This window comes from Lagopus muta, chromosome 21, assembly GCF_023343835.1.
Source record: "Lagopus muta isolate bLagMut1 chromosome 21, bLagMut1 primary, whole genome shotgun sequence".
Taxonomy (NCBI): domain Eukaryota; kingdom Metazoa; phylum Chordata; class Aves; order Galliformes; family Phasianidae; genus Lagopus; species Lagopus muta.
In genome coordinates this window covers 898,966-923,097 of record NC_064453.1, presented here as the reverse complement: position 1 = coordinate 923,097, position 24,132 = coordinate 898,966, and the positions used below count along the sequence as shown (strand labels likewise).

General features: G+C 49.7%; 4 protein-coding genes and 1 long non-coding RNA gene across 14 annotated transcripts in view; 2 read left to right on the top strand and 3 right to left on the bottom strand.

Annotated features, from left to right (window-relative positions):
* Positions 1-1,976, top strand: part of TP73 (tumor protein p73) — a 31,500-nt gene extending 29,524 nt beyond the window's left edge. For 5 of the 6 annotated variants that reach the window (XM_048967917.1, XM_048967916.1, XM_048967915.1 and 2 more), the window contains one exon: positions 873-1,976. In XM_048967917.1, the coding sequence (XP_048823874.1) occupies positions 873-1,193 (321 nt within the window). In that variant the 3' untranslated portion in view covers positions 1,194-1,976. The remainder of the gene's footprint in view (positions 1-872) is intronic. The other variant, XM_048967919.1, reaches the window with a different exon arrangement.
* Positions 1,977-2,432: 456 nt separating this feature from the next.
* CCDC27 (coiled-coil domain containing 27) lies at positions 2,433-6,195 on the top strand. The gene is made up of 9 exons (XM_048967922.1): positions 2,433-3,294; positions 3,372-3,511; positions 3,825-3,983; positions 4,117-4,315; positions 4,801-4,931; positions 5,070-5,147; positions 5,519-5,731; positions 5,866-5,970; positions 6,061-6,195. The coding sequence occupies exons 1-9, from the start codon at positions 3,078-3,080 to the stop codon at positions 6,181-6,183; spliced, it is 1,365 nt and encodes a 454-aa protein (XP_048823879.1). The 5' UTR covers positions 2,433-3,077; the 3' UTR covers positions 6,184-6,195.
* On the bottom strand, positions 3,978-4,839 carry LOC125703446 (uncharacterized). The gene is made up of 2 exons (XR_007380859.1): positions 4,734-4,839; positions 3,978-4,394 (listed from the first exon to the last, which is right to left on the bottom strand). It is a non-coding gene; the product is annotated as an uncharacterized LOC125703446 (long non-coding RNA).
* Positions 6,196-6,251: 56 nt separating the features above from the next.
* On the bottom strand, positions 6,252-11,361 carry LRRC47 (leucine rich repeat containing 47). Its single transcript, XM_048967920.1, has 7 exons — positions 10,718-11,361; positions 10,210-10,644; positions 9,539-9,655; positions 9,315-9,430; positions 8,474-8,576; positions 8,016-8,105; positions 6,252-7,816 (listed from the first exon to the last, which is right to left on the bottom strand). Exons 1-7 carry the CDS (start codon positions 11,345-11,347, stop codon positions 7,583-7,585), a joined length of 1,725 nt encoding a protein of 574 aa, XP_048823877.1. The 5' UTR covers positions 11,348-11,361; the 3' UTR covers positions 6,252-7,582.
* A 100-nt stretch (positions 11,362-11,461) lies between these two features.
* On the bottom strand, positions 11,462-24,111 carry CEP104 (centrosomal protein 104). Of its 5 annotated transcripts, none has more exons than XM_048967815.1 (22): positions 24,049-24,111; positions 23,179-23,305; positions 22,475-22,648; positions 22,006-22,144; positions 21,463-21,528; positions 21,079-21,155; positions 20,767-20,935; positions 20,398-20,556; positions 19,721-20,047; positions 18,809-19,012; positions 18,126-18,293; positions 17,729-17,902; positions 16,720-16,896; positions 16,442-16,648; positions 16,229-16,345; positions 15,828-15,864; positions 15,614-15,686; positions 15,135-15,243; positions 14,727-14,865; positions 14,206-14,273; positions 13,760-13,850; positions 11,462-12,921 (listed from the first exon to the last, which is right to left on the bottom strand). In XM_048967815.1, exons 2-22 carry the CDS (start codon positions 23,289-23,291, stop codon positions 12,785-12,787), a joined length of 2,925 nt encoding a protein of 974 aa, XP_048823772.1. In that variant the 5' UTR covers positions 23,292-23,305; positions 24,049-24,111; the 3' UTR covers positions 11,462-12,784. The 5 variants fall into 5 exon arrangements, with proteins under 5 accessions (XP_048823772.1, XP_048823771.1, XP_048823773.1 ...); XM_048967814.1 differs by having other exon boundaries at positions 23,179-23,343; positions 24,049-24,089; XM_048967816.1 differs by having other exon boundaries at positions 19,796-20,047; positions 23,179-23,343; positions 24,049-24,089.
* Between the last annotated feature and the right edge of the window lie 21 nt (positions 24,112-24,132).

The following is a 24,132-nucleotide window of genomic DNA, read 5'->3' as shown; positions in this document are numbered from 1 at the left end:
ATGCAGCTGCTGAAGACACAATGATTTTTCATTGGTAGCTGGGGCCAGTTGCACAACCTTAGCCTGATTTTGGACCATTTTCTGAACTAACTGCGTTATTACCTGCAAGCTGTCAAAAGAAATGTTTGGTATGGCCAGAACTTTGTATCAGGTTGCTGAGCTGTCTGTCCGAGTTGGTATTTGTAATTACTAATTGCACACTTGCTATCTTCTCTGGTTAACATTCATACAGTCTCTGTGTTTGGCATTAACATGGCTGTCTGGCAGCTCTCCACCACGAGGGTATTTGTTCTGGCGCAGCCCCCATTGCTGAGATGATCCAGCTCTCAGTTAGCACTACAGCCACAAAGCTGCTACTGCCCACACGGCCCACCCCCAACAGGGAGGGCCCCGAAAGCCCCAGTCAGCGGGGCTCAGGGAATGCGGCCCATTACCCCAGCCCACCCCTGGGGGCTGCCTGGAGCCCCCCGCTGCTCCTGCCCTGAGCAAAGCAGCCGGGCTGAGCTCCTCGCCCTGTGAGCACAGCTGCTCCTCAACCCTCGCCCAGTGGGAGCTCTCCCATTCTCAGCAGTTTGATGTGATACAGTGAGCTTACGTCCCTGTCCCCCAGTCCCCAAATAACAAGATGCGTTTTTGGCTGACTTTCAGAATGGTGTTTGAATGACTGGTCAAGCGTGACCACGAGTAGCCGGTCTGTAACTGAGCAGCTGCCCCTCGTGGAAGCACCCCTGGGTTGTTGTGTGTTGTGTGGACCGAGGCCAGGATGTACCACTCGCTCCTGCGCCCGCGTCCCTCTGAGCCATGAGCTGGGGGCCAGGCTCCGTCCCGGTGTTCCCCTCACGGGGTGCCCCTCAGCAGCACTGTTCTTCCAGGATCTCGGAGCACTGAAGATCCCGGAGCAGTACCGGATGATCATCTGGAGGGGCCTTCAAGAACTCAAGCAGAGCCACGACTACGGGGCCCAGCAGCTCATCCGCTCCAGCAGCAACGCCTCCACCATCTCCATTGGCAGCTCGGGGGAGCTGCAGCGGCAGCGCGTGATGGAGGCCGTGCACTTCCGCGTGCGCCACACCATCACCATCCCCAACCGCGGCGCGGCGGACGAGTGGGCAGACTTTGGCTTTGACCTCCCAGACTGCAAGTCCCGCAAACAGTCCATCAAAGAAGAGTTCACGGAGGGAGAGATCAACTGAGGTTCTCCAGGGCACAACGGTAGGAAACCGGACACAAAGGGAGTCCAAGGGACGGGCTGGGGAAACCAAACCCTGCGTGAAACATGGGAGAATATTTCAGCCTTGAGCAGCTGGAGAAGCATCATTTTGCTGGACTGTCGGCTGCGTGAGGAAATACGGCCCCCATCCGTCTGCCAGGAACTTCCCAGAGAGGAAATCCCAGTGGTTTATCAGAGGGTCGATGGAAGGACGGGGCGGTGAGAGCTCCTGGAATGCAGCGCAGATGCTGACTGCACGTGGCAGAGGAGTCACCTGCTGGTTCATCCTTCTGTTTCGTATTGTGCTGGACGAGCCTGGCATCAAACAGATGCAGCATACAGATAGCACATTTTCTGTTAGTGAGACCTACCTTCTTACCTCTGTTCTGTGTTCTCAGTGGTGGTGAAAACCAAAAAACAATTTAGCCCTTCTCTGCTCCATTCCTGTAGGAGTATCTGCCATTGACTGACACAAAGCAACTCTGCTTTCCCGATGGACTGCCAGAAGATGTGTCCCTTTCAGTTCCTTGTAGAGCAGAAGCTGATCTCTTCATCAGTTCCAGATGTGTTCACGTACTTAAATGTTTGTGTTTATCAGCAATGCGATGTACATACAGTATACTCATTGTGCTGCAAGGAGAGAAAAAGATTTATTTTCATGTAAGCTATAAAAATTGATACTCCTGAGACAATAGCGTCAAGCAATTACTTTTATGTTCTAGCATGCAGACGTGCAGAAAGTCGTGTTTCAAGGCTTACCTATTCAAAATCCAGATGTTTTTCCCTCCTGTGAATTATGTCACACGAATGCAGAGGGGGAAACGTGTGAAGGCTCCTGCGGAGTTGGAGCTCTGTGCGATTCCTCCCTGCACCACAGGATTGGAGGCGGATAACAGTGAGGTGGGGATGAGTTTGATCCCATCTTGGAGAGGAGGTGGCCTCACGTGAGGTCCTTCCACCTTGGTTTGCTGCTTATGGCCATTTTTTCCAGGCCTGATTTATCTGTTGGTTCAGGCTGACAAGCAGCTCAGCAGAAAGCCACGCTGCCAGCAAACGCATTCCCAGCTCCACCTCCTTCTGGTGAGCAGATACATCCAGAGGTGCTCTAAAGGTTTTGAAACATGTTTTCAACAGTATTAACTGACACAGTCCAACCATGTTACCAGTAGTACTTTTTGGAACGTTATCTTTGGAAAATGTGTTATTTTTATAGCTGTGGTTTCTTTTTTTTTTTTTTTTTTTTTTTTTTTTGTAACACAATAAAAGCACGTCTGAATTACAACACCTGGTAACTCAAGTCTTGCTTATGCTGTACAGAAAAATGTGCACGTAACATTACTGAGAAATCTTACACCTCAAAGGGCCTGGAGTTGTTCTGCTTCATCAGCAAAGCTCCCGAGACAACAGCGCTGCCCAGAACAGGAGCCCCTCACAGCCAGAACTGTTATTTTAATACCGTTTAAAGAAAGATTTCCAAGGTCTTGAACACCAGCATGCGAGTAGCAGACAGCAGTCAAAGCTCTGCGTCTGCAACGAGAATCAAAGGCTCAGAACCTGCTTAGGAGCAGGCCCGCCTGGTGCTGAAGGCACTCTGTTTTTCTGTAGCGTGCACTCAGGTTCATGTGCTCAGGCTCGGCCCTGCGGCTGGGAGCTGCACACACAGCACTCAAGCGGAGAAGGCAGAAATCAGGGCGGTGTTTTGTCTCATTACACAAACGCGGCCGCCTCATCGCGCGGCGCTTTCCCCCTGCGGGCCGTGGCGGCGCCTCCCGGAAATGACCTCCCGATCCCGGAAGTGATCGCCGCAGCTTCCGGAAGCGGCCCGCCGTTGCCTAGCAATCCAACGCCGCCGCTAAGCGCGGCCCCGATGGGCTCCCGCGGGCAGCCCGGGCCCTGCCGCCATCCCCGGGCGCCGTGCGAGGCTCAGGGGCCGCGGTCGTTCTCCCATTTGCCGCTGGGCTCAGAGCCAGCCGGCCCGCTGGGCTTAGCGCCCGAACCGCGGCACGATGAGCTGTGCATCCCCGCCCCGCTGCGCGCCCGCTGTCCCGGTACCTGCGACAGGGCGACGTCGCCGGGTCCGCCGGGTGAGGCGGGAGGGCTGAAGGCGGGGGGGGAGGGGCTGACCGCTAACCGCATCACTGCCTGCTTCTCTGCCCAGCAGAAGATCTCCGGTCCGGCGACCGGCCTGCCGGGGAGCAGGACGGGAAGGAAGGGCCGCCGGGGCAGCAGCAACCCGCGGGGGATCCGTGCGAAAGGCATTCAGATAACGTCCCGTGGTACATCCGTACCATTAATGAAAAGGTGAGGAAAGCCGGCCGTACCGCCTGCCTCAGCCGGCAGAACGCCTCAGCAGAGCGCCGCCGTCGTTGCTCGTGATACCATCTGCTGGCCGATCCAAACAGTGCCGCTCCGTTTGGGGCACACAGAAGCTATCAGAGCCAAGGAGCGCGTCGGAGCAGGGACTGCGGAAGCGGCCCAATAGCACGCACTGCGTGCATAAGGGACAGGCACTGACACACCGTAGTTCATCTGCTCCGTGGTTCCTCATCCCTCCCTTTCATCCCCTCTACCACGTTCACGTTTCAGTGCGTGACGGTACTTCTTTATTCCCTAGGAAGAATGTCTCACAACACTGGTAGCTGAGATCGATCGTCTTGCAAAGTACCGGGCAGAGTGTGCACAGAAGGACGTGGTGATTGCTAATCTCCTGAGGGAAGTGGAAAGTCTGAAGAAACAGCTGGAGTTGCTCAAGGACAGAGCTGACACAGAGGAGGTAACAATTTTAGTTCCATACACTGAAGCTGTGCAGTGCCAAGCTGTCATTTACAGTAAACGCAGACCCCGGTTCTGAACACTCTCCACATAAGGCTTTAGTAAAGCTTAAGTCCTTATCTCTGTCTTTATAGCACACAGAAACAAAACAAGGGATCTCAAGTGAAGATGCCACTGAAGTTCTCAATGAAGCGAGCGCCCCAGGAGCCATTCCAGAGCAGGCAGAAGCAGAGCAGCAGGCCCTGATGGCTCAGCTCACTGCATTGCAGAAAGCCCACAAAGAGCTCCGTGCAGAACTACAAAAAGCAGAAGATGACTACAACATGGCCACAGGTACCAGGGGAGAAGGCTTCCCCACAGCAGACAACTGTACCAGAGAGCAACTTCATCTTCTTGAGACTGTTTATTTTACCTAGAAAAAGAGGCTGGGTTACGTCCACACAAGGGCAAAAACCTCTCCTTACAGAGTGAGTCAGAAACACCACGTGTTTTGAAACCACTTTCCCTCTTGCCTTAGAAGGGCATAAGAAAATCTTGCAGCAGGGCCTGGCTCTTACCCTGGAGCTCTCCATGGTGTTCCACCACTTTGGCAACCCCATGCTCGAGTTACTGGCTCTATTAGTCCTCAGAACAGCATCTACCTCACTGTGCATTTACTTAATACACAGCACAGCACTGTGAAATGCATTATTAACCAGTGTCATCGTGCTGTACATTAACCCACAGCCCACACAGCTCTGCTTCTGCTTACCTGAAAAAAGCTCATGAGGTCTTTTGCACGGGTTCAGTTTGCTTACATGAGCACTCCAACCTTCCAGGTGCCATGTGCTCCTTGCAAAGACAACTGGAGATCCGAGAATCCCAGCTCCGGAGAACCGAATCTGAAAATGAAAGGCTCCAAAAGGAGATCAGAGGGCGAGAGAATCAGCTGCAAGCCATGTCTGCCAAGGTACTGCCATGAGCTGCCGTCACTGCAGAGAGAGCTGGAGGCGGGGAATTCAGCCCTCCTGAATCAATTCTCTCACTAATGAGACAGGGGGTCCATCTTTGAACTGCAAAACTGATGTGTAAAATATTTTCCCTTAAGTTTGGCAGTCTGAGAGAAGAACGGAAACATGAAGAAATGATGGCAGCAATGGAGAAGGAGAACTGCAGCCTTCGGCAGGTGAATTTGGTTCAAGCCCACGAGCCTTTATGGAAAACTCTACCATCAGCCACTTTATTGAGCTCCTTTTAGGCCTGGGGGAGCAAATTTACCCCACTAGAAATGTATCAGTGAAGTTAGTATGAAAACCTGACTTCTTGAGTTTATTTTACCACTCAATTGCTTTTTTTTATAATAGCAAGCTTGCTGCTTTTAACCACTCAGGTACTCAATGCAGTGCTGGAGAAAACCTTAACTAACAACGGCTACCAGAACAGACAAATTTAAGTCTGTAGACTGCTCAAGAAATACAAGAACCATTTGAATCAGATACTGGGAAGTCTGCTCACTCTCTTCCTCACTGTAATGGCTCGTTTTATGCATCTCCTCAGGTTGTTACAGAGCAAGAATCCAAACTGGGTGAGCAGATGGAGCTGATCAGTGGTTTGCAGGGCACAACGTGGCAGCTGCAGGCGGAGGCTCTGACCAACCGGTACCACATCCAGAAGCAGCAACGTGCCCAGGAGAAAATGCAGAGCCAAGCTGAAATGCTGCAGCAGGCAGAGCTACAAACCAGAGTGGCACTTGAGCGCATCACCAGCAAGGTAATGTAGGCTCCTTCACTTCAGGCTTCCACCTCTCTGCTGAGAGATGTTCCAACCTTGTCAAGCCCGTATGAATGCCAAAGAATCACACACAAAGCCTTAACACATCCACCTCTCTCCTCTTTCATCAAAAGTTTGAAAGATTTCGAAGCAAAATAATTCAGGCTACATTCAGTGCAGCAGGCATCAAAGCTCCCCAGGCAGAACTCACTGATGAGGAGGTGCTGGAGGCAATGCAGGTACTACAATGGGAACTGCTGAGAAAGCACTGTCCTGTCCTGCTGTCCATCTGATGCTTTTCCATCCCTCTGCACATCTCTGCCTTTCAGAAAATAATTAACGAGCGCACTGAGTTCCATCAGATGCTGAAACAAAAAGGCATCAAGGTTCCATCCCTCACCAACATCGACACGTTCACCTCATCGCCAGGCATTTCAAAGGGAAGGAGGTGAAGGGCAGCATCTCCTGCACAACGGCCTGAGCAGTCAGCTCCCACCACATCACCCCTCCCCACCTCCCATTCCTTTGTTTTCAGGGGGTGACTCAGTAGCAAATTAAACTCACTCAAATAAAGTTCTGCAGTAATTCAGTTGTTTTCTTGTTGCTGCTCTGCAGAATGACTCTATTTCACAGGGAATCGGGTCTGCTCACACACAAGGATCCAGAAAAAGTTAAGTTTCCACTTGGCCAAGTTGGCACAGTTACATGACTGGGAAATCCAGCAATGCCAGAAGAAGTGACAGTGACATACAACTGCAAGAACCATTTTATTTTTGCATTCAGTACGCAGGCACGTGGCTGTATTTGATGTGGGATCTACAGGGATCACACAGAACCCTGTGACTCAGTCCATGGATCACCCAGCTTATGGATGGAGAGGTTTGCATTCAGACAACAGCCAGGCTGCATCACCCAGACTGCAAAAAGCTGAACCACTCCAACCGTCTGCATTTTGGACGGCGTCCCCAGCACTCAGCAAAGTGGAGTGGAGGACTGGGGTCACCTCAGACAGAAGGTTCACATTCTGGGAAGCTGGGGGCAGTGCTGACACAGCAGCAGCCCTGGGACTGGGGCTCCATTTCACAGCAAGAACAAATCCAGTGCTTGACCAGCAGTTAACTCAATGGTACACAATAAATTCACAGCTGGGGCTTCCACAGGGATGGGATGTGGCTCTAAAATGCACTGGGAAATGCAAACCCCTGCAGTCAGTTCTACTGCCTCCATTTAAAAATAAAGCTGTGCTAAACACGGGAACTCAGCAAGAAAAAAAACATTACTGCAAAACTCACTGCTCAGATTCTGGCAGCATTAAGGTTTAAAATGCTTAAAATACACCGAATTTTCAGTTTTATGGTTACCCCAGACATAAAACTGTGCACAATGAGATGCTGTGAGCACTTCTGCACCCTGCCTTCAGCACTGGCACACAGCACATAGCAGCACCAGTGCTGTCACCTACTGGATTTCCCAGTTCAGCCTCTAAGATGATGATCCAGCTGAAGCACCAGGAAGGAGGAGCAACCTTGCAGAGCAATACGACTGCATTTGTTTTATAAACTAAAACACCATCACGATTCACTTCCAAGCTGGTGGATTCTGACTTTGAACACCTTCCCTGCTTTATGTTTGCACTGGCAGACGCTCTTGCCTCCAGCCACAGAGTGCTGCTGCCTTTCTCCTAAGGCTGAGAGAGAATGCAATCCTCCTTGCCAGGACTGGCTCAAGCTTTCCATGTCCTACACAGGCAGGCAGGGAGCACTGCAGCTCCTCTTTCACACACGTCACTGCGTTCTTGGATATGGAAAGAAGAAAAACGGGGCAGAGTAATTTGCTGATGTTTGATAGCAGTCAGCGAATCACTGTGAGCAGGGAGGGCGCTGCAGCCAGGTCTGTTTTTGAAGGATAAAGTACTTTCAGGTTTCCATCCATGTCCACCACTCGAACCTGCTCCACCACCAGCGGCTGCTGCGCGCTCTGGCTGGGCTTCACATTCTCTGCTCCACACAGAGCATCTGGTTCATCATCCGAGCCCGAGCCTTCCTCCTTGTTTTCCAGGGTGAACCTGTTCAGTTCTGCTATTTTCTGTTAAATAGGGCAAAACACAGAAAGCTCATAATATAATGCAAAAACCTGGTGAGGTAGGTTATGAGCAGGAGAGGGAGGAAAAGGGAAAACCAATTCCTTCCCCACAAAAGCCACAGCTTCTGCATTCTTCTCCCATACATGTGAGCCATGGAGCATTTTGCTGAGGAGCACAGAGGGCTGTTACTGAATTACTCACCAGAATGAGAGCATCCATGACATCTTTGCATATCTGCAAACTCGTATCGCTTGTCACTTCCAGGAACAGATCACGGGTGGTTTTCCTGATCTGCAGGAATGTCACAGGTAAAGCAAGCCATGAATTCCTGCATCCCCACCCACAGTGGCAACACTTCGATGCAAAAATGCAATGAAAGGCTTTCATTGACTCAACCAGAGGCAAAGAGCTTTGCCAATCCATAAAGCCGCCTCAGCGAGGGCAGCCTGGTGCCCCTGGAGCAGCTTGCTAGAGCTGGACAAGTTAGAAAGGGAGAAATGGAGCTCTGAGATTCCTCTGAATCAGTCTGGTAGAGGGGAGCGAGGCTTTGGAGATGTGTGGTTTGGAGCACAGTGACAAGCATCACAGAATGCATGCAGTTCAGAATCTGGAGTTGAACACATGAATTCTGATGAACAAACTCCCATGGCACACAGTACCTTTGTTTTCTCACTGTTGGTTATTGGTGGGAAGGAGATCACAGCACCTTCAGCATCCACGAGACACGGGTAGTTATCTTTGCCATCCAACAACTGCAGATACCTACCAGGAAAAGCAGAAAAGAAACAAAACACCGCAAAGTAACTGAAACAGCAGCTGGACACAACGGCAGAAAACAGTGACAGAAAGGAATCAGTGCGCTCCTGATCTGCCACAAAGCAAAAACAGACATCAGAGCACTAAAACCCAGCTAAATGATGCCGTGGTGATGCAGTAACAACTACAAGAAGCGCTGGCCAGGAACATCAAATAACTCACATCTCCATTTCCACACTGCCAAAGCACGCAGACAGGCTGCTGCTGCTGCTGTCCCAGATCCCCGTGCTTCAACAGGAGCATCAGAGTCCACTGTCTGATTCTTCCAGACGAGTTATTTATGTTATTTGCCCTCTCACTCACTGTGGCAACACACAGCTCCCCCATTACGACTTGGCCAGCTCCTCCAACTGCCTGATGGATACGGCTGTGGTCTCTACACGAGCAGCAAACAGAACACAGCTCGTCTGTTCTCCAGACTTACAGCTCCTCTCCTCTGCTTAGTTTACTGAATTGGCACGACGCTTCATCTCTCCATGGCTCCCTTCTACTTTATATACACAAATTACTCTCACAGGCGACAAACGTGACAAGAATTTACTCTTGATGTGCGGAGAAACGATGGAAGTCACTCCTCAACCCCCCTTTGCCACAGGTTTACCCCTCACGTTCCCTTCAGAGCTGTTTTTCTACACAAGAACAAGGTGGCAAAACGCACACACTGATCAACAGCACAACACTGACTTGTGCAACCCAGAAACATTCTGCCGCTTCTTCTGCTTCCTCTGCTCCTCCGCTTCCATCTGCAGCTGACGGAGGAGATCCTTGGCTCTGATCTCCTTTCGGCCCAGAGGAGTTATCTACACCAAATGAGAAACAGCCATTCAGCTCTGACCTTTCCCTCCTTCACGGCTGCAGAAAACAAAGGGAAATTAGGGAGGAGAGGCGCGCGGTTGGCACTGCTGTACCTTCAGCTCAGCAGGAGGCTGCACGCTGTACGTCAGCGGCCCTTTGACCAGCTGCAGGTCGTGGGTGGCGATCGTGGCCGCCGTCCTCTTTTCACATATATCTTCATGCAGTTTGGTCTAAAACACAAAGAGCATCGTCACAGCACAGCCAGGTATCAGCACGACGTACCACCAGGGCTCAGCGCTCCGCTCTACTTAGTGCTACAAATGCTTGAGGAAGCACCATTTCAACGGGTCTCAATACATCCTCGCACCCACTTACAGAATCCCCAAGGTTGGAAAAGACCTTCAAGATCATCCAGTCCAACCCGTGGCCAACAGACCTCACTAAACCACGTCCCTCCATACAACATCTAAGTGTTCCTTCGGCACCAACAGGTCGGCTCCTCCACCACCTCCCTGCGCAGCCCATTCCAGAGCCCAGCCACTCCTCCACAGCCACGGCCTGGGACAGCTCTGTCTGCCCCTCAGCATCACACACAGCTTTGCTCTTCACCTCCAAGCGGAGGATAATTTCACCCCACACACAACAGAAGCACGAGGACAGGGGGCTGCATCTGAGCTGGGAGATGAGCAGCGTGGGGTGAGGAAAAGCCTCCAGCACTGCGGGATGGGGATACGGCAGCCACGGGGAGCCTCGAGCCTCCCAGCAGCGCTGCCCACAGCCGTACCTGGGCACTCAGGAACCTCCGCACGGCGTTCCCCGGCCGCAGCTGCACCCCTCTGAGCACACAGCACACGATGTAGGGCCGCACGTCCCTGACGCCCGGGCTCGCCCTGACCACCATCGGCGCCGGGTTGTCGCCCACATGCAGGACCTTCAGCAGCAGCTTCCCGACCTCCTCCGCCTCATCGCGCTCCCCGTCCCCGCCGTCTTTTTTCTGCTGTTTCTCCCGTTTTCTCCTCCGGTTCTCCTCGCGGCCGCCCTCGGCGCGGCCCTTGGATCGCAGGTATTCCAGCACGGCCCGCGTCTGGCAGCCGTTCACCATCTTCTCGAGGCGGCGGTCCCGCAGCGGGTTTCCGCGCAGGTTGGCTTCCTTCAGGCGGGGACAATCGGCCAAGGCGGCGGGCAGCGCGCTCAGCCGGTTGTTGGCCACGTCCAGACTCTGCGGGAGCAGAGCGCGGGGTCACGGGGGCGCGGGGTCGCGGCGGCGGGGGGACGGGGCTGCGGTCGCTCACCTTCAGCGCGGGCAGCGCGGCGATGTCCGGGCTCAGCTCCTCCACTTCGTTGTCGGCCGCCTCCAGCCGGCCGAGCAGCGGGAACGGCGCGGCGTCGGCGGGCGGCAGCAGCGCCCCGGGCAGCGCGCGGAGCCGGTTCCCGGACAGCAGCAGCTCCTGCAGCTGCGGCGCGGCCCTCGCCAGCCCCGGGCCGAGCTCCCGCAGGCGGTTCCCGCTCAGGTTGAGGCTGCGCAGCTGCGGGAAGGCCGCGGCCTCCCCCCCCTTCTCTGACGGCCCCGCACCGCCCAGCTCGGCGGGCAGCGCCTCCAGCCCGTTCCCGGACAGGTCGAGCAGGCGGAGGGCCGGCAGCGGGCCGCCCAGCCCCGCGCCCAGCCCGGCGGGGCCCAGCGCGTTGCCGCTCAGCACCAGCGTGTGCAGGGCGGGCAGCGCGGCCGCCAGCCCCGGGCCGAGCTCCTTCAGCGCCGCGCAGCCGCTCAGCTCCAGCGACTGCAGCAGCGGCAGCGCCAGCAGCTCGGCCGGCAGCCGCCCGCCGCCCGCCGCCACCCGCTCGGCCACCGCCGCTCCCTGCAGCGCCAGCTCCCTCCGCCGCTCCCGCGCCGCCGCCTCCAGCTCCGGCCACGCCGCCGCCATTGCGCCGCACGGCGGGGCGGCACCGCGCCGCGCCCCGCTCCTCCTCCGCGCCCCGCTCCTCCCCTATGGCAGCGAGCGGCCGGGCGTCGGGCGGAGGCAAAACGCTGTTCTTAGCTCAAGTGTTTTATTGGTTACTAAAAGCGCATCTCAAAAGGTTCGGTCAAGTTATAAAATAGAAGCGCAGATCCTGCTGCCCGCATGCAGCTCATTGACTGCCTTAATTACGTTCTGCCCGTGTTTAGGAGCCGTGCTCGAGGAGCGATGCCGAGCTGCCTTCAGCAACTGCGGGCGCCGCATCGGCCAATGCAGAGCGCGCAAACGGCTCTTCGTCTTTTCCTCTGCACGACGCCGAGCTCGCAGTTCACCTCCGGCAGGAGCCGCGCTCTGCTGCAGCCGCACACCCGCAGGCCGTGGCTCGGCCCCGCTCAGCTCTCAGCACAACCTGCTGCTGTGCTTGCACGAGGAGCGAGGCTCTAACACAGAAACCTGCAGCTCCCCAGTGGAAGGAAGCGTACATTACATGAAATATACAACCCTTATGAATATGTATATATGCTATTGATAATTTGGGAGAGTTACAATTCATATAAAGGCTTTCAAAACGCGACTGTGCTGCTCTACCTGTGAAATCCACACGCTCGTAGGCAGGCTGCACAAAGCTGTGTTGCAAAATCAGTGCTGTGTACAAAGCAGCACCGCGTCTTCACTCCCTGCATAAATCATAAATAAAGCCACGTGTGGTTTGTGGCCACTGAAGTTCCCTCAGCTCTGGCTGCTCGTGCGCCCTGACAAAGCAGCTGAGTATTAATGCTGTTAATGCTCTAGGATTTGCAAAAGGGAAAAGCAAAAGCCCTCACAGCTTTCTTCAGCTGCACTGCATCCCCTCTCTGTTTTCATTACACAAACAGGGAAGGAAGAATTCTGCCTTATGCAGTTGGTATTTTACCAATTGAAGGGTTCAGTTCAGCTGAGCAGGGCCAGGCGGCTCTTTAGTTACACATTGTGTGTATTCTGATTCCCACACGCACGCACATTTTTCATTCCACCTTACACCCAATGCCTGCTGACTCCATCGCTCACCTCCACCACCGTGGAGCCCCTGAGCAGCCACAGGGCTGTGCTCAGCAGGGCAGGAAGCACAGCATCCCTCCAGTGAATCCTATGCCCTGGGCTGTTTCTGGGACGAGGAAGCAGCCACAACCTTCCTTGTGCACAGCAGGGAGCGAGGCTGCAATGGAGGATTTGCTCCTTTCTAATGAGAAAACCACAGTGCTGCTGTGGAAGCCATGGAGCAGTGCCCTCACCGCTCTGTTCCAGGCCTGCACAGCCTCAGCCATCACATGGAAAAGATCTGAGTTGCTCGGGAGTTTTAAATGGCCATTAATAACGATACACCCAATTATTAAATACAAAATGCAAAGCACAGCCCTTGTCCTGTCACTGCTTTGAGAATGTTTTGCCTGGGCTTTTATTCGGGCCTCCTCTCGGCGTTGGGATCTTGCTTCCTATGGAGGGAGGTCGAACTTTGGTTCTTGAAGGACTTGGTTTCTTCAAATAGTGGCCTCCTGCTTTGCCTGTGAAGAGATGCCACAGGTCACTGCTTGCTCGTCTGAGCCGAGTTGAACTGCATTCACTGACAGCAGCTGAAAGAGAGCATGTGAGGGCTCTGCCCAGGAGCTTGGCACAGCCCTGAAAAGCAGCTGTGAGCAAAGCAAAACTCAGACACAGCAGTTTAACTCTGGCAACAATCTGAGCATGGAGGGGATGAAACAGCACTGAAAAAAAAAAGCTTGAAGGGGAAGAAAAAGCAGTGGAGGAGAACAGGTTTGGTGCTGCAAGCAGTGGAAACAGCTTGTTTGCTTAACTTCTGCATTCACAAAGCAAGGGGATTCTACATGTGCCAAATAAGCAAAGACAACTTTAAGAAGTCTGAGATGAGCATCACTTTCTCTCTGCTGATGTTGAAGTTGCACAGCCCTAAGCTCTGCCCAGCTCCTGCTTCCACTGGGAAAGGAAAAGCAGCACCCAGCACACAGCACTCGATTCCTTTTGCACTTAGGATGAGAGCAGCGTCCTCTGTTGGACATCACAGCCAAAACAGGCTCTCAATGCACTGCATTGGTGGTCAGCTTTCCAGACTGTAACTGCTTGCTATCACTGCTGATTGTTCTATTCATGAGCATGCTGTTAAGTAGAAGCAAGGCTGAAACGATCCAATTATCAGACGTGTCAGTTTCCCTGGCAACTGACCTTGAAATTACTGTTACTGAAGGCACTGTTACCAAACATCACAACCCAAATGCAAAAAGCGTGTTGAAAATGTAAGCAGCCACCTTGCTCTCGAGGCTGAAATGCTTTCCTTAAGCAGTGGCAACACAGCAAAAAAGAACAATCATTGCAAAGAAGTCTTACCAGGCTGCATTGGAATAGTTTTATTTATGGTGGAAAACCTTCGTAGATTCATTGCACAGCCATCCGTGCCCATGAGGTGTGACTTCCAGGCCTAACCAGTTATAAAGAAGTGATATTAAGAAACCAGCAAGGTTAGCCACCCTCCAGCCTACTCAGAATCTCAAACACAGGAGAAGGGGACGCAGGGATAGCTGAGGCATTCAGTGCCACTAAAGAATGCAGACTGCCAGCACTTGGAAGCACGACAGCAGAGGGCAGAGAAGAGGAATGTGGGCACAAGTAACAAAGAAATACATGTCCCCTAATTTCAAGTCCCCTGAGAATGAGAGCCATTCCGTAACCCTGGTGAGTTCTGGAATCTCTGCATGTAAAGCAGTGTTCTAGGAGGGCAAAAACTCCATCCTCATGATGGAACAAAATCAGACCAATCTGGGAAGCAGCCTTACCTCCTCTCCAGGGGAAAAGTTGTCATGGCACAGTGGGCAATGGTTTGCCACATCTTCTGGTTTGGCAGCTGAAAGGATAAAACAAGTACAGCACAGACAGGTGAGTCTGAGCACACAAGGAGGATCTGCATAGCAAACAACTCACAGAAGGCTGCCCTAGGATTAAAGCAGCCCCAGCCTATCATCACTCACTGCTCTGAAAGAAGTCTGATCCTTTATGATCATTTACACCCCATGGGTAGAAAACCATCCCAGTCTGGCCTCAAAGTGCAGGGATGTGACACAAGCTGCCTTTTCTGTCCTCGCTCATTTTTCCCCATGTGCATTCGTGGAAGCAAAGCATTTCAAGCACTGGGAAAGGCAGGGATTTTTGTCAGATGTTCTCTCCTGACAACAGACTAAAGTTCAGTATTGCTGTGCAGTACTGAACAGCAGTGGTGTGACTTGACAAAAACGTGCAGTGCTTGGATGCTGTGCTGACCTGACTTCTGAAGTTCAGCCTTCTGCTGACAACTACTCACCATTGCAGGTCCTGCTCTTAACGTGTTTGGGCAACTCATCCTTTGGAAAGGCTTCACTGCACCGCTGGCATTTCCCAAAGCTGTCCTTCTTATCACACTCAGTCAACAAATGCTCCGTCAGGCTTGCTATTTCTACCACCTGCAGCACAACAGAGGTACCCAAGATTTGTACTGAGTAAACAAGAACAGCATTAAAACAAAGCTTCCCCTGTGATTTTTGGAAGCTAAGGATCTCTTCTCAAAGGAAATGGAAAAAAGAAATGGAGTGCAGTTGATACATTTTGTACAACTGCTTTTTTCTAAAAATGCCACCCCAAATCACTCAGTGCTGAGCATTCCTCTGCTGTAGCATTAAATATCTTGTCATGGTAACAGAATAAAAACTGCTACTGACTTGTGGTGCCTGACCTGCTTGCAGTGCTCACATCTGGTTAACATAGGACAGCGTTTCCAGTAATGCAGATCCAGTCCTTCCTCTGTGAAGGATTCATTCCTTTCACCACAAAAAATGCACAGGCTGGGGAAAAAGACAGCAAAGCACAAAGCAATCAATGGAACAGCCAAACACCAGAGCATCAGTAACACATACATGGGAACAGATGTCCCCACTGTTAGAAACCTTCTGAAACACAGCCCTTATTTTCCCTGCATCGTCCTGACCTGTGCTTATTTTCTTATCCCACCAACAGCTACTAAGAAAACAAATTCAGAGTAGTGCCAGCCTAGTAGTTACACACCAACATCTAGGATTGCTCTCAATCTGTTAGAAAGGTTTTCTTTTCCACTGTTTAAGTTATGAGCTTTGATCTACTGGAGAAACACTACTATAGCTGTTAGCAGGTTGTACAAAGTACTTAAGGTGATTAGAAGCTATTAATCCAGCTTACTTATCCAGGTAATTTGCAACAGAGGAATGATCATCTGGAATCTCTACTGCTGCAGGCTGTGGGCTTTTGTATCCTGTAAAAAGAAAATGGAAATATTCCTTCTGCTGACAACAAAAGCAACAGATCTAATGCAAGATCGATACAACCTGACACACTGAGCACCCACAGTGTTTCCAGGGCATCTCAGCTCTTAGTACTACCTGAAATTACCTACCTTGATCTTTTGTCTTCTGGAAATCAGACTCTTTTTCCTATGAACAAAGAATTTTTTAAGTCAGAAATGTCTTCTGTGACTGTGATACTAACTGGGGAGAAGAAGAACTGATTTTGATTTCTCTCTGCAATTAAAGGCTTAGAAGCAGGGCCAACACTTTACAACACCATCAGCTTCTAAAATGGGAAGGATTCCAATTCCTTATTTTGTTACAAAAAACAACACCCCAGGTGTGAAACTCAGGGTGAAAATCAGAGAGGGGAGGCTCTCCCTCCCTCTTCCACACCGCCATCCCTCTTACAACTGGCATTACTTGTCCCATGCTCAAATAGTTTGCAAGGAGGCACTTGAGGAAAAGGTTTAAAAATGTCATATTTAGAGCAAAACCAAAACACCCCGACCTTTCCAGCTTGAACTTCTGCTTGTATCTCCTTTAGAGCTGCCAGCTGATCTTGAAGAACTTTTATTTCTGCCTTCTTCTGTCTCTCTGCTTCTTCTGTTGCTGCCTTTTTTTGTGCCTGCGAAGAAAACACTCTTCAATTATGAAAGTTTTTGAACCATCTGCATACAGGAGAATCTGCAGAACACAAAATACCAGCAATCTTCTTACTTACCCTCATTTCAGCTTCAGAAAGTTTACCATCTATTTTAGTAAATCCATCAAAGAGTGTTTTATAGAGAACAGTCTTGCGAATGCTTGCATCATCTGGAGGGAGATATTCCAGAATGGCAGCTTTGTGCTTCCTGTACATATGGAAAATAATTCGCAGTGCTACGTCACGAACTTCATAAACTCTGTGCTCCAAAGCTCCCGTTGCAAACTGAAAAGAGAGCAGAAATAAACACGAATCCGACAGCAACAGAAAGCAGCTCCAAGTGCTGTGACTCCCACCTTCATGGCGTTGCCGACGGTGAAGCCTGAGTTTTCAGTTCCCATCTCTTTCAGGAGGCACTCAACTAATTCCACTCGACTCATGGCCAGGTGTGTCGGGGAATTCGGTTTTAGGGGTTGAACCAAATGAAGTGGAACAATCTGAAGAGGTTTCACTTCGCTCCACAGAGCCATTTCCTGCAAACACAGTCAGTGTGCTGTAGGAGTGCTACACGAGGGCAATGAGTGCCTTGGCCAAGCAGAGTTAATCTACTTGGATTAAAATGAGTGCAGTACAATGAAGCAAGAACTTTGCTGAAATGTAGCTGTTTGTTTCTATCTCAGCAGAGATCAGTTAATTCTAGCTGGCACCTTCCCTAGGGAACTGCTTCCGGGGCAGTGCAGCACCTCGTGCTGGGGACAGAAAAGCAGTTTCCTTCTCTTGAGGCCAGAGCTCCTCTACAATGTGTGACCACTTCCTCATGGCGCTGAAACATTCAGTTACAAATCTCTTGTGAATAAGTCAAGCAGCAGTGATAAAGAAGTCAGTCACTTCTGGGGGCTCTGGTGGCACATGAGAGCATCGCACACCTTGAAGTTTCAGTTACATCCTCCAGTGAAAGGAATTCATTTTCCTTCTCTGTATGGATGCAATCACAGATAAAGAACCCAGAGCCAGAGACCCACCTACCCCCCTCCTGGGGCTGGATTAACACACAGAATTACTCTCCTGAACTCTACTGGAAAACAGCACAGTAATCCCCCAGCAGATCTTCCCAACTGTGCTTTGCCAACACTTAACATGGAGTGGACTCTGTCTTCTAACCAGGCATTTCTGTATGCTGTTGGTAAGTTGGCTGTTACAAGCTATGCTTCAATCACATCCTGAGGCTCAGCTGCTGCTCCTGCTCTGCCTCCCCTCACAGCTGCAAGCTCTGCACTGACACCCAGCCAGGTCAGATGTCACCCACTGGTCCCTCTGTGACATTCTTGATGTTAACCAAACCGCAGTGCACAGAAAAGCTCTGACCTGAATGAATTTAGCAGCCATGATGCGAAGGCGGGATGAAGAGTCTCCTGTTCTGGAAAGCAAACCTGGAAGTGTTTTTTCCACACAGTGAGAAGTTTCCAGCTTTCCCAGTTTGTGTTTTGGTACATATTGTGTAATGAGCATTTTTAAAAGTTTCAGGGAAGCTTGAAAAACCTAAATAAAAAGAAAGAAACGGTGAAGAAAATACCATAGGGAAGAAGCACAACTACAGTATTTTTCAAATGGTATCTAAAATTCTTCTGCCTTAGTTTGAGATCTGCTGCTGAGTGATCCCAGCACTGAGTGAGGCCTTGCTGATTTCACTGGGACAGAGCAAACGTAAATGGAGCAAATTGCAGGCTGGAGACATTTTCTTATCACACACATCACTACTTACTGAAGATACGATGTCTTTTATGGCTCTTTTTACAAGAAAAATCGCAGCCCTCAGCATGTTCCTTAACTCCTCCTTGGCAGTGCTTGCTGCCATTTCCATCAGCTTCTTGTACACTGCCAGCAATGCATCTTCTCGATACGACCAACTTTTGGAATATGCTCCAGAGACCTGAACACAAAACAAGACCATCTTTTAAAAGGTCAGTACTGATGTTTCAATATTTATATACAGAAACAACCTGAAAAGAACGCGTGAACTGAAGTATCAAATCCCCAGGCCTTTTCCAAGGGAACCTGGCTTTTGCTGCAGGTGTTTCTGCACTTATTTTTTGAGGAATTTGAGTAAAATGGATGAATAGATCATATTTCCAGGAACCACCTGAGACCAGTAATGGTTTCTCTCTCTACAAAAGTCCCTTTTCAGTGCAGGTATCCAGGTAGGGCCTGCACCCCAAGCAGACGACTAGGCAATAAACAATTAGCAGATTATCAAGTCATCAATCCAAAAAGCTCCAGTGCCAAGGTGGTGCCCAACCCAGGCATCCACATCCCCTGGTCCTGCTGTGTGTTTCAGATCTTTGAAGGTGTAAAAACCACATCAGCAAATCCCTGCTGACTGAGCGAACACCAAACAAACTCACAGCAGATCCCAATAATCCACGTGTTTATTTTGTTGTTCTTTACCAGAGCTTCTCCAAAAACTTCAATAGCAGGGCTGGCCTCCCTCAGTGCCTTCTCACTCAGTGGCTCTGGTTCCCCAGCAATGCCACTTCTTGGAGTATTACTGCTGTCTCCCTCAGTTTTCTCTGGCTCAAGGTATCGAATTGCTTCCTCAGAGTGTTTGTGGATGGCTGGGAGAGGTCTCTCATCGTAAGGTAAAAATTCAACCTAACAGGGAAGATAAGAGCTGCTATTCCAGGAATAACTCAGATGTGAAGTTGTTTCATCATTAATTGGGTTTGCCTCGATTCAATTCACTTTTCCCTTCAAAGCAGTATTGCTTTACAATTAAGTACAGATACTGAAGTTTCCATAGAGGTATAGTGAAAAAACAGAATCAGTGCTTCCAGGTAGTGCTTATCTCTTACATCCCATCACACACACACCAAATGCCTTTTGTGGAAGTGCAGTTACAGGAACCACCTGTTGGTAGGCAGCCAGCAAGCCATAAGCTCTACTTGCTAAATTATTTTATGTCATCATGCTATTAAGAGAATATTACTGCTACAAAAGTCACAGCAAGCCTTCATGAGATTTGCCAAGACTCTGCTGCTTTCCTTGCAGTCACATAAATTTGTTTGCTGCTGACATACTTGATCTCCAAGATTTATTAAGCCACTATTAAGCAGACTGCAGCTGCCTGTCCTGCTACCAAAGCAGCTGTGACTCCTGCAGTCATTTAATGTCTATTTTCTGTTCATCCGTCTGTAAGTCAGATATTGTCTTTTTTTTTTTTTATCTTCCATCTGAATGAACATTTTTAACAGCTTTCCAAGAAATTCAGCCAAGTGAAAGGCCAACAGCAATTATTAGATCAGCAATACTCAGCAAACAGTTTCAAATACTGTACAAGCAATGAGAAAAACCACGACAGACCTTGTTGTTTTGGAAGGCTGAACGCAAGATTTCTTGCTGTGGAGATTTCTCTGGCAACAGAGGCACGTTACTTACTTCTTCTTGGGCAAACACTTCCCTGGAGGTTGTGGGATGAGACAGAGTGGGAGGAGTGGCCTGATGGAGAAAAACAGGCTCAGGAGAATGAGGTTCTGCCGGCTTCTCTTCCTGCAAAGACTCTGCTTTCCACAGCTCTCCCTGTGAACTCTGCAGTTCTGTGTTCTCATGAGGAGGTGAATTTGCAGCCTTTGTGTGCTGAAGATGATCATAAACCGCAGGCTCCACAGGCAGGTCGGGTGGCTTTCGAGTCTGAGATGTTGAAAGAGAGGTGACATTGTACTAAAAGCAGTCCTTACATTCACAGCTGTGACAGTAAACAATATTCTGCCTCTTTCAAATGAACGTCAGTGCCTTGTGAATCTGTATGTGCAGCTCTGGAATAACATTTAGGAATTTAGATGTTATTTGCTTTAAATTCTAATGTAATTTACTGAGAATTAATCACGTTCATAACGTTTGAGTCTCTGGTAGGGAAAACAGTCCAAAGAAAAAGCCTCTCTGGTAACCACTCTCATTCCCTGCATTTATGCAGGTCGCTCAGCCCTTTCTATTTACAGAACTCATGTGACACAGCCTCCCAAACCAGGAACTGCACCCACCATCAGCTCTGCATCCAGCAGGTTGTGGAGCTGCAGCTGCTGATACACTTTCAGGCGGTACGCATCCATCTGTTGCTTTTTCTTCTTAGCAAGATCATAATCCTCCTTCTCTACAGCATAGCGTTTCTCCACTTCGTACCGTCCCAGTCGCTCCCCGACCTGGAAAACATTTCAGCTACTTACCTTGGGATCACACCATTAGAAATACACACGTACGTGACTTCCAAACAAACAATTAAGCCAGCTGAATTTAAAATGACTGTTTTTACAACAAACTGGGAGTTGTTACACTTCCACGTTAATGCTAAGATCCTTGATGGATCACCAGAGCACCTGGTGGCTTCAGAGACGAGCAGCTTTGAGCAGTACCTTCTGCAAGTCTGCAATGGCTTGTTTGAGTTTCTTGGCGTAATCGTAGCGCTCCTGACGGACGGCGTCGTGCTTCTTCTCATCCAGCCTGCGTATTATCTGGGCAACTTCTGGATCCTGGTACATGTCAAAAGCCAAATCATCCAGAGGGGAGATGGAGTCGGACTTCCTGAAGATACAGGACAAGAGAAATCAATAACTGTGGGTATTGGTTTTCTTTTCACAGGCAGAGAGGTAACGGAATACAGAGACTGAGAACTAGTGGAGAGCAGGAAGATGGTTGGCAGAGTATATGCAATAGAATATCTTTACCCTAGGTATGTTCCATCTAAGGCAGGATCATCTGATTTAATTCCTAAGTAGTGGTCAATCAGCTTCTCTCTGGAAGGCTTTGTGGGGAAAAGAAAGATCTTAATGCACATTCATCAACAACATGGGTGTTCAGGATAGAAATTCTGACACTGTAATAGTGAGAACTTTAAGGGTGCAAATGCAAACGTTCCAATTGATTGCTTTCATTTTCGCATACACAACTTAGGCTCAATTTCTGAGATCCCCCTTATTTCAAAGTTAGATCAAAATCGATGTACAGCACCTCTGCTGAAGGATGAAACTACCCGAAGATGCATTCATTATCTCAAGAACCCTGCAGCTCAACAATGCAGCAACAGTAAAAGCACAGGGCTCTGCACTTACCTGTTTATTGCTGTCATTACCGTAGTCTGCTGGATCTCCAATAATATTTATAGCTACCAGGGCAACCTGAGAGAGATTGAAAGAAAAAGTGAAAGCACAAGGTGGTTATTTTGTTCTTATCTCAGACAAATTGAAAAGCATGTTTAAACACACACAGCCAGTCAGTTGCTGACATTTTGTGCTGATTCACCCTCCAAATCTGAAAAATCAAGTAGTGATTTACTCCAACTCATCTCTCTCCTTCTGTTCCTTGCTTTTACTCAAATGTAGGAAAATGTACAACTTCAATACTGTCTACAAACTTACCTTGTCTTCAGCACAGAGCCTGCTATGCAGGCTAAAACTCAAAACAAAAGGCAGTGATGGAACGTGCACTGAGCTCATCTGCTCTGCATAAGCTGCATTTGGTCACGAGTGAAAATGAACTCAGGAGCTTTCATCAGCATTTCAGCTTCTACAAGTGCAGGGGGCAGATTTCTGTGCCCACTCTGTGCTACTGAAACTCCATCTAGCTTACAAAGCAAGGAGCACAACTCAACTTACCTGACTGTACAAGTTGTATTTATTGTCATAATTTTTATGGAAAATCAGCTTCAGGTACTGGCCAACTGCATCCATATACACAGATTTTAACTCTCGAGCTTTGAAACCTGTCTTCTCATTGTCTGAGAGAGGGACATAACTGAGAAGGAAAACACAGCAGTAAGCAGAGGAAAACACAAACACACAGCTGTGTTTTGGCTCCTCAACTAAGCATTTTGATCAGGTTTAAAACTCACTCATCAACCAAACAGCATGCTGTCATTTACACCAGTGCTCACCTGCATCATGCCTCTCACAGCAACCAGACAAACCTCACCGGCTTGTTAAGGCCCCACTGCTTTAAGTGGGATTGATTTTAACCCACTGTTTTCAACATGGCTGGATCAGCCCCAGTATCCCCAGATTGCTTTTTATTTCCTTCTGAGGCCTTGCTTAAGGTAATACAACAATGCAGAGCTGTCAGACTCACCCTAGTCTGTGAAACCTCTCTGACTGATAAGGAGCAAAGTATTCAGGCAAGCTTTCACTGATGAAGAACTCAATTTTGCTTGATATCATGTACTGGTGAGCAAGCAGCTGCAGTTTTCGTATTCGACATCTCTCCACCAACTGCAGAACGATTTCTTGTGGGTACTGACAGAGTCTGCAAATGTGCACAATGTTGAGCCATCTTTTTAAAGATCACTTCACTGCCACCTTGAATAACATTTAATCATGAAACTTTCCAAAGTTGTGATAGTTTGCCATCATTACAAATATTGCAAAAAAAAAAAAAAAGAGTAGAAACATTTTTCACTTTAATGCATGCGTGTCTGTTAATGTGCACTGCTGTGGTGGTTTAACATGGCAGCATATCAGTCACTATGCAGAAAAAGGACTGTTCCAGCTGAAACTAAGACAACTACATACATCCAGAAGATGTATTGTGAAGATTGTAGTTTTAATACCAAGTCAATGCAGTCACAAACTTTAAGATGACCTTTTGTTGTAACCAAGGCTTTTTTTTCCCCTGCAGAACAAGGATTCCACAGGGTTAAAGTAACTCAGAAGCTTTTGTTTTATAACCAATTTGGTCTAGCATGCATTAAACTAGTCTGAGCACGCATGCTGCATCTCCCACTCACTGCACACTCAGTGCTGGAGGATTAAGCACGTCCCTCTCCCTTGCAGTACCTCGGTGACCGCCATCCATTCACTGTTGGTGCGTGGACCATCAGCTCCTTTGCACTGAAGCCATCTTCGTGCCCCGATGAGCTAACGACTACAAAGCCAATCTTGTGCGGCATCCTGCAGAGGCGAGCTATTCAAAACAACCACATTTCAAACTTAAGCTAATCCCTAGGAAGGCAATAAAACAACACTGAAACAGCGCAGCCCAAGAATTCCGTACTGTGGTCCATTAAGCCAGCAGCTGATGACTGTAAATCTGAATTTATTGAATGCCAGCTCCATAAAATGAGCCATGTTCTTATGCTGAGTGTTTTAGCGGGACTTGGTGAAGCGAGGGCTAGGTTAACTTGTACAGCTAGTTAAACCATCAGACTGTGCAAAAAGCAGAGCCCTTGTGGGCTCCTTCCAAGAAACGGAGGGCTAAATATAACAATCCAAGACAAAACTCAAACCGTGATGAGCCCAGAAGCTTCTTCTTGCCCCACATGTCCAGATGCAGGACCTTCAGAGCAGCGTGACATCCCGCCCCGTGTGTTTGACAGGGAATAATAATAACAAGAGGACAGAATCGACCCAGGCAGAAGTCACCCAGCAGCATTTCACAGCTATGCAAGTCTACAGACACACAGACAGACAGACACAGACCCCAGGACGGCGCTGTGAGGAATCTCTTCCCGCCCTTCCCTCAGCACGGAGGGCAGCGCCCCGCAGGCCGCAGCTCGGGAAACGGCCCTTACGGAGCCGTTCTACGGCCCGAGCCACCACGTAGGGGCCCTGAATGCCGGGACGGCTTGGCACAGCCCTTCGAGGAGTGATCCGCGGCCGGAGGGAAGCAGAAAGGATCGAGCCGGGCCCGCACGGCACCGCACTCACCTCAGCGCGGCTCCATCGCTCGTCACCGTAGCAACGGCGCGGGCGCCGCCACGCATGCGCAGCGCCCAACGCGGGCCGCAGCGA

Coding starts and splice junctions, on each gene's coding strand:
- LRRC47 (XM_048967920.1), bottom strand. CDS start 11,347: ATGGCGGCGGCGTGGCCGGAGCTGGAGGCGGCGGCGCGGGAGCGGCGG. Junction 9,431..9,538: donor AGCCTCCTGCTGAGCTGAAG/GTACAGCAGTGC, acceptor CATTTGGTGTAG/ATAACTCCTCTGGGCCGAAA. Junction 8,106..8,473: donor CCAACAGTGAGAAAACAAAG/GTACTGTGTGCC, acceptor ACATTCCTGCAG/ATCAGGAAAACCACCCGTGA.
- CCDC27 (XM_048967922.1), top strand. CDS start 3,078: ATGGGCTCCCGCGGGCAGCCCGGGCCCTGCCGCCATCCCCGGGCGCCG. Junction 3,984..4,116: donor ACAGAGCTGACACAGAGGAG/GTAACAATTTTA, acceptor CTGTCTTTATAG/CACACAGAAACAAAACAAGG. Junction 5,148..5,518: donor AGAACTGCAGCCTTCGGCAG/GTGAATTTGGTT, acceptor GCATCTCCTCAG/GTTGTTACAGAGCAAGAATC.
- CEP104 (XM_048967815.1), bottom strand. CDS start 23,291: ATGCCGCACAAGATTGGCTTTGTAGTCGTTAGCTCATCGGGGCACGAA. Junction 21,529..22,005: donor AATACAACTTGTACAGTCAG/GTAAGTTGAGTT, acceptor AATCTCTCTCAG/GTTGCCCTGGTAGCTATAAA. Junction 20,048..20,397: donor TGCTGGATGCAGAGCTGATG/GTGGGTGCAGTT, acceptor TCAACATCTCAG/ACTCGAAAGCCACCCGACCT.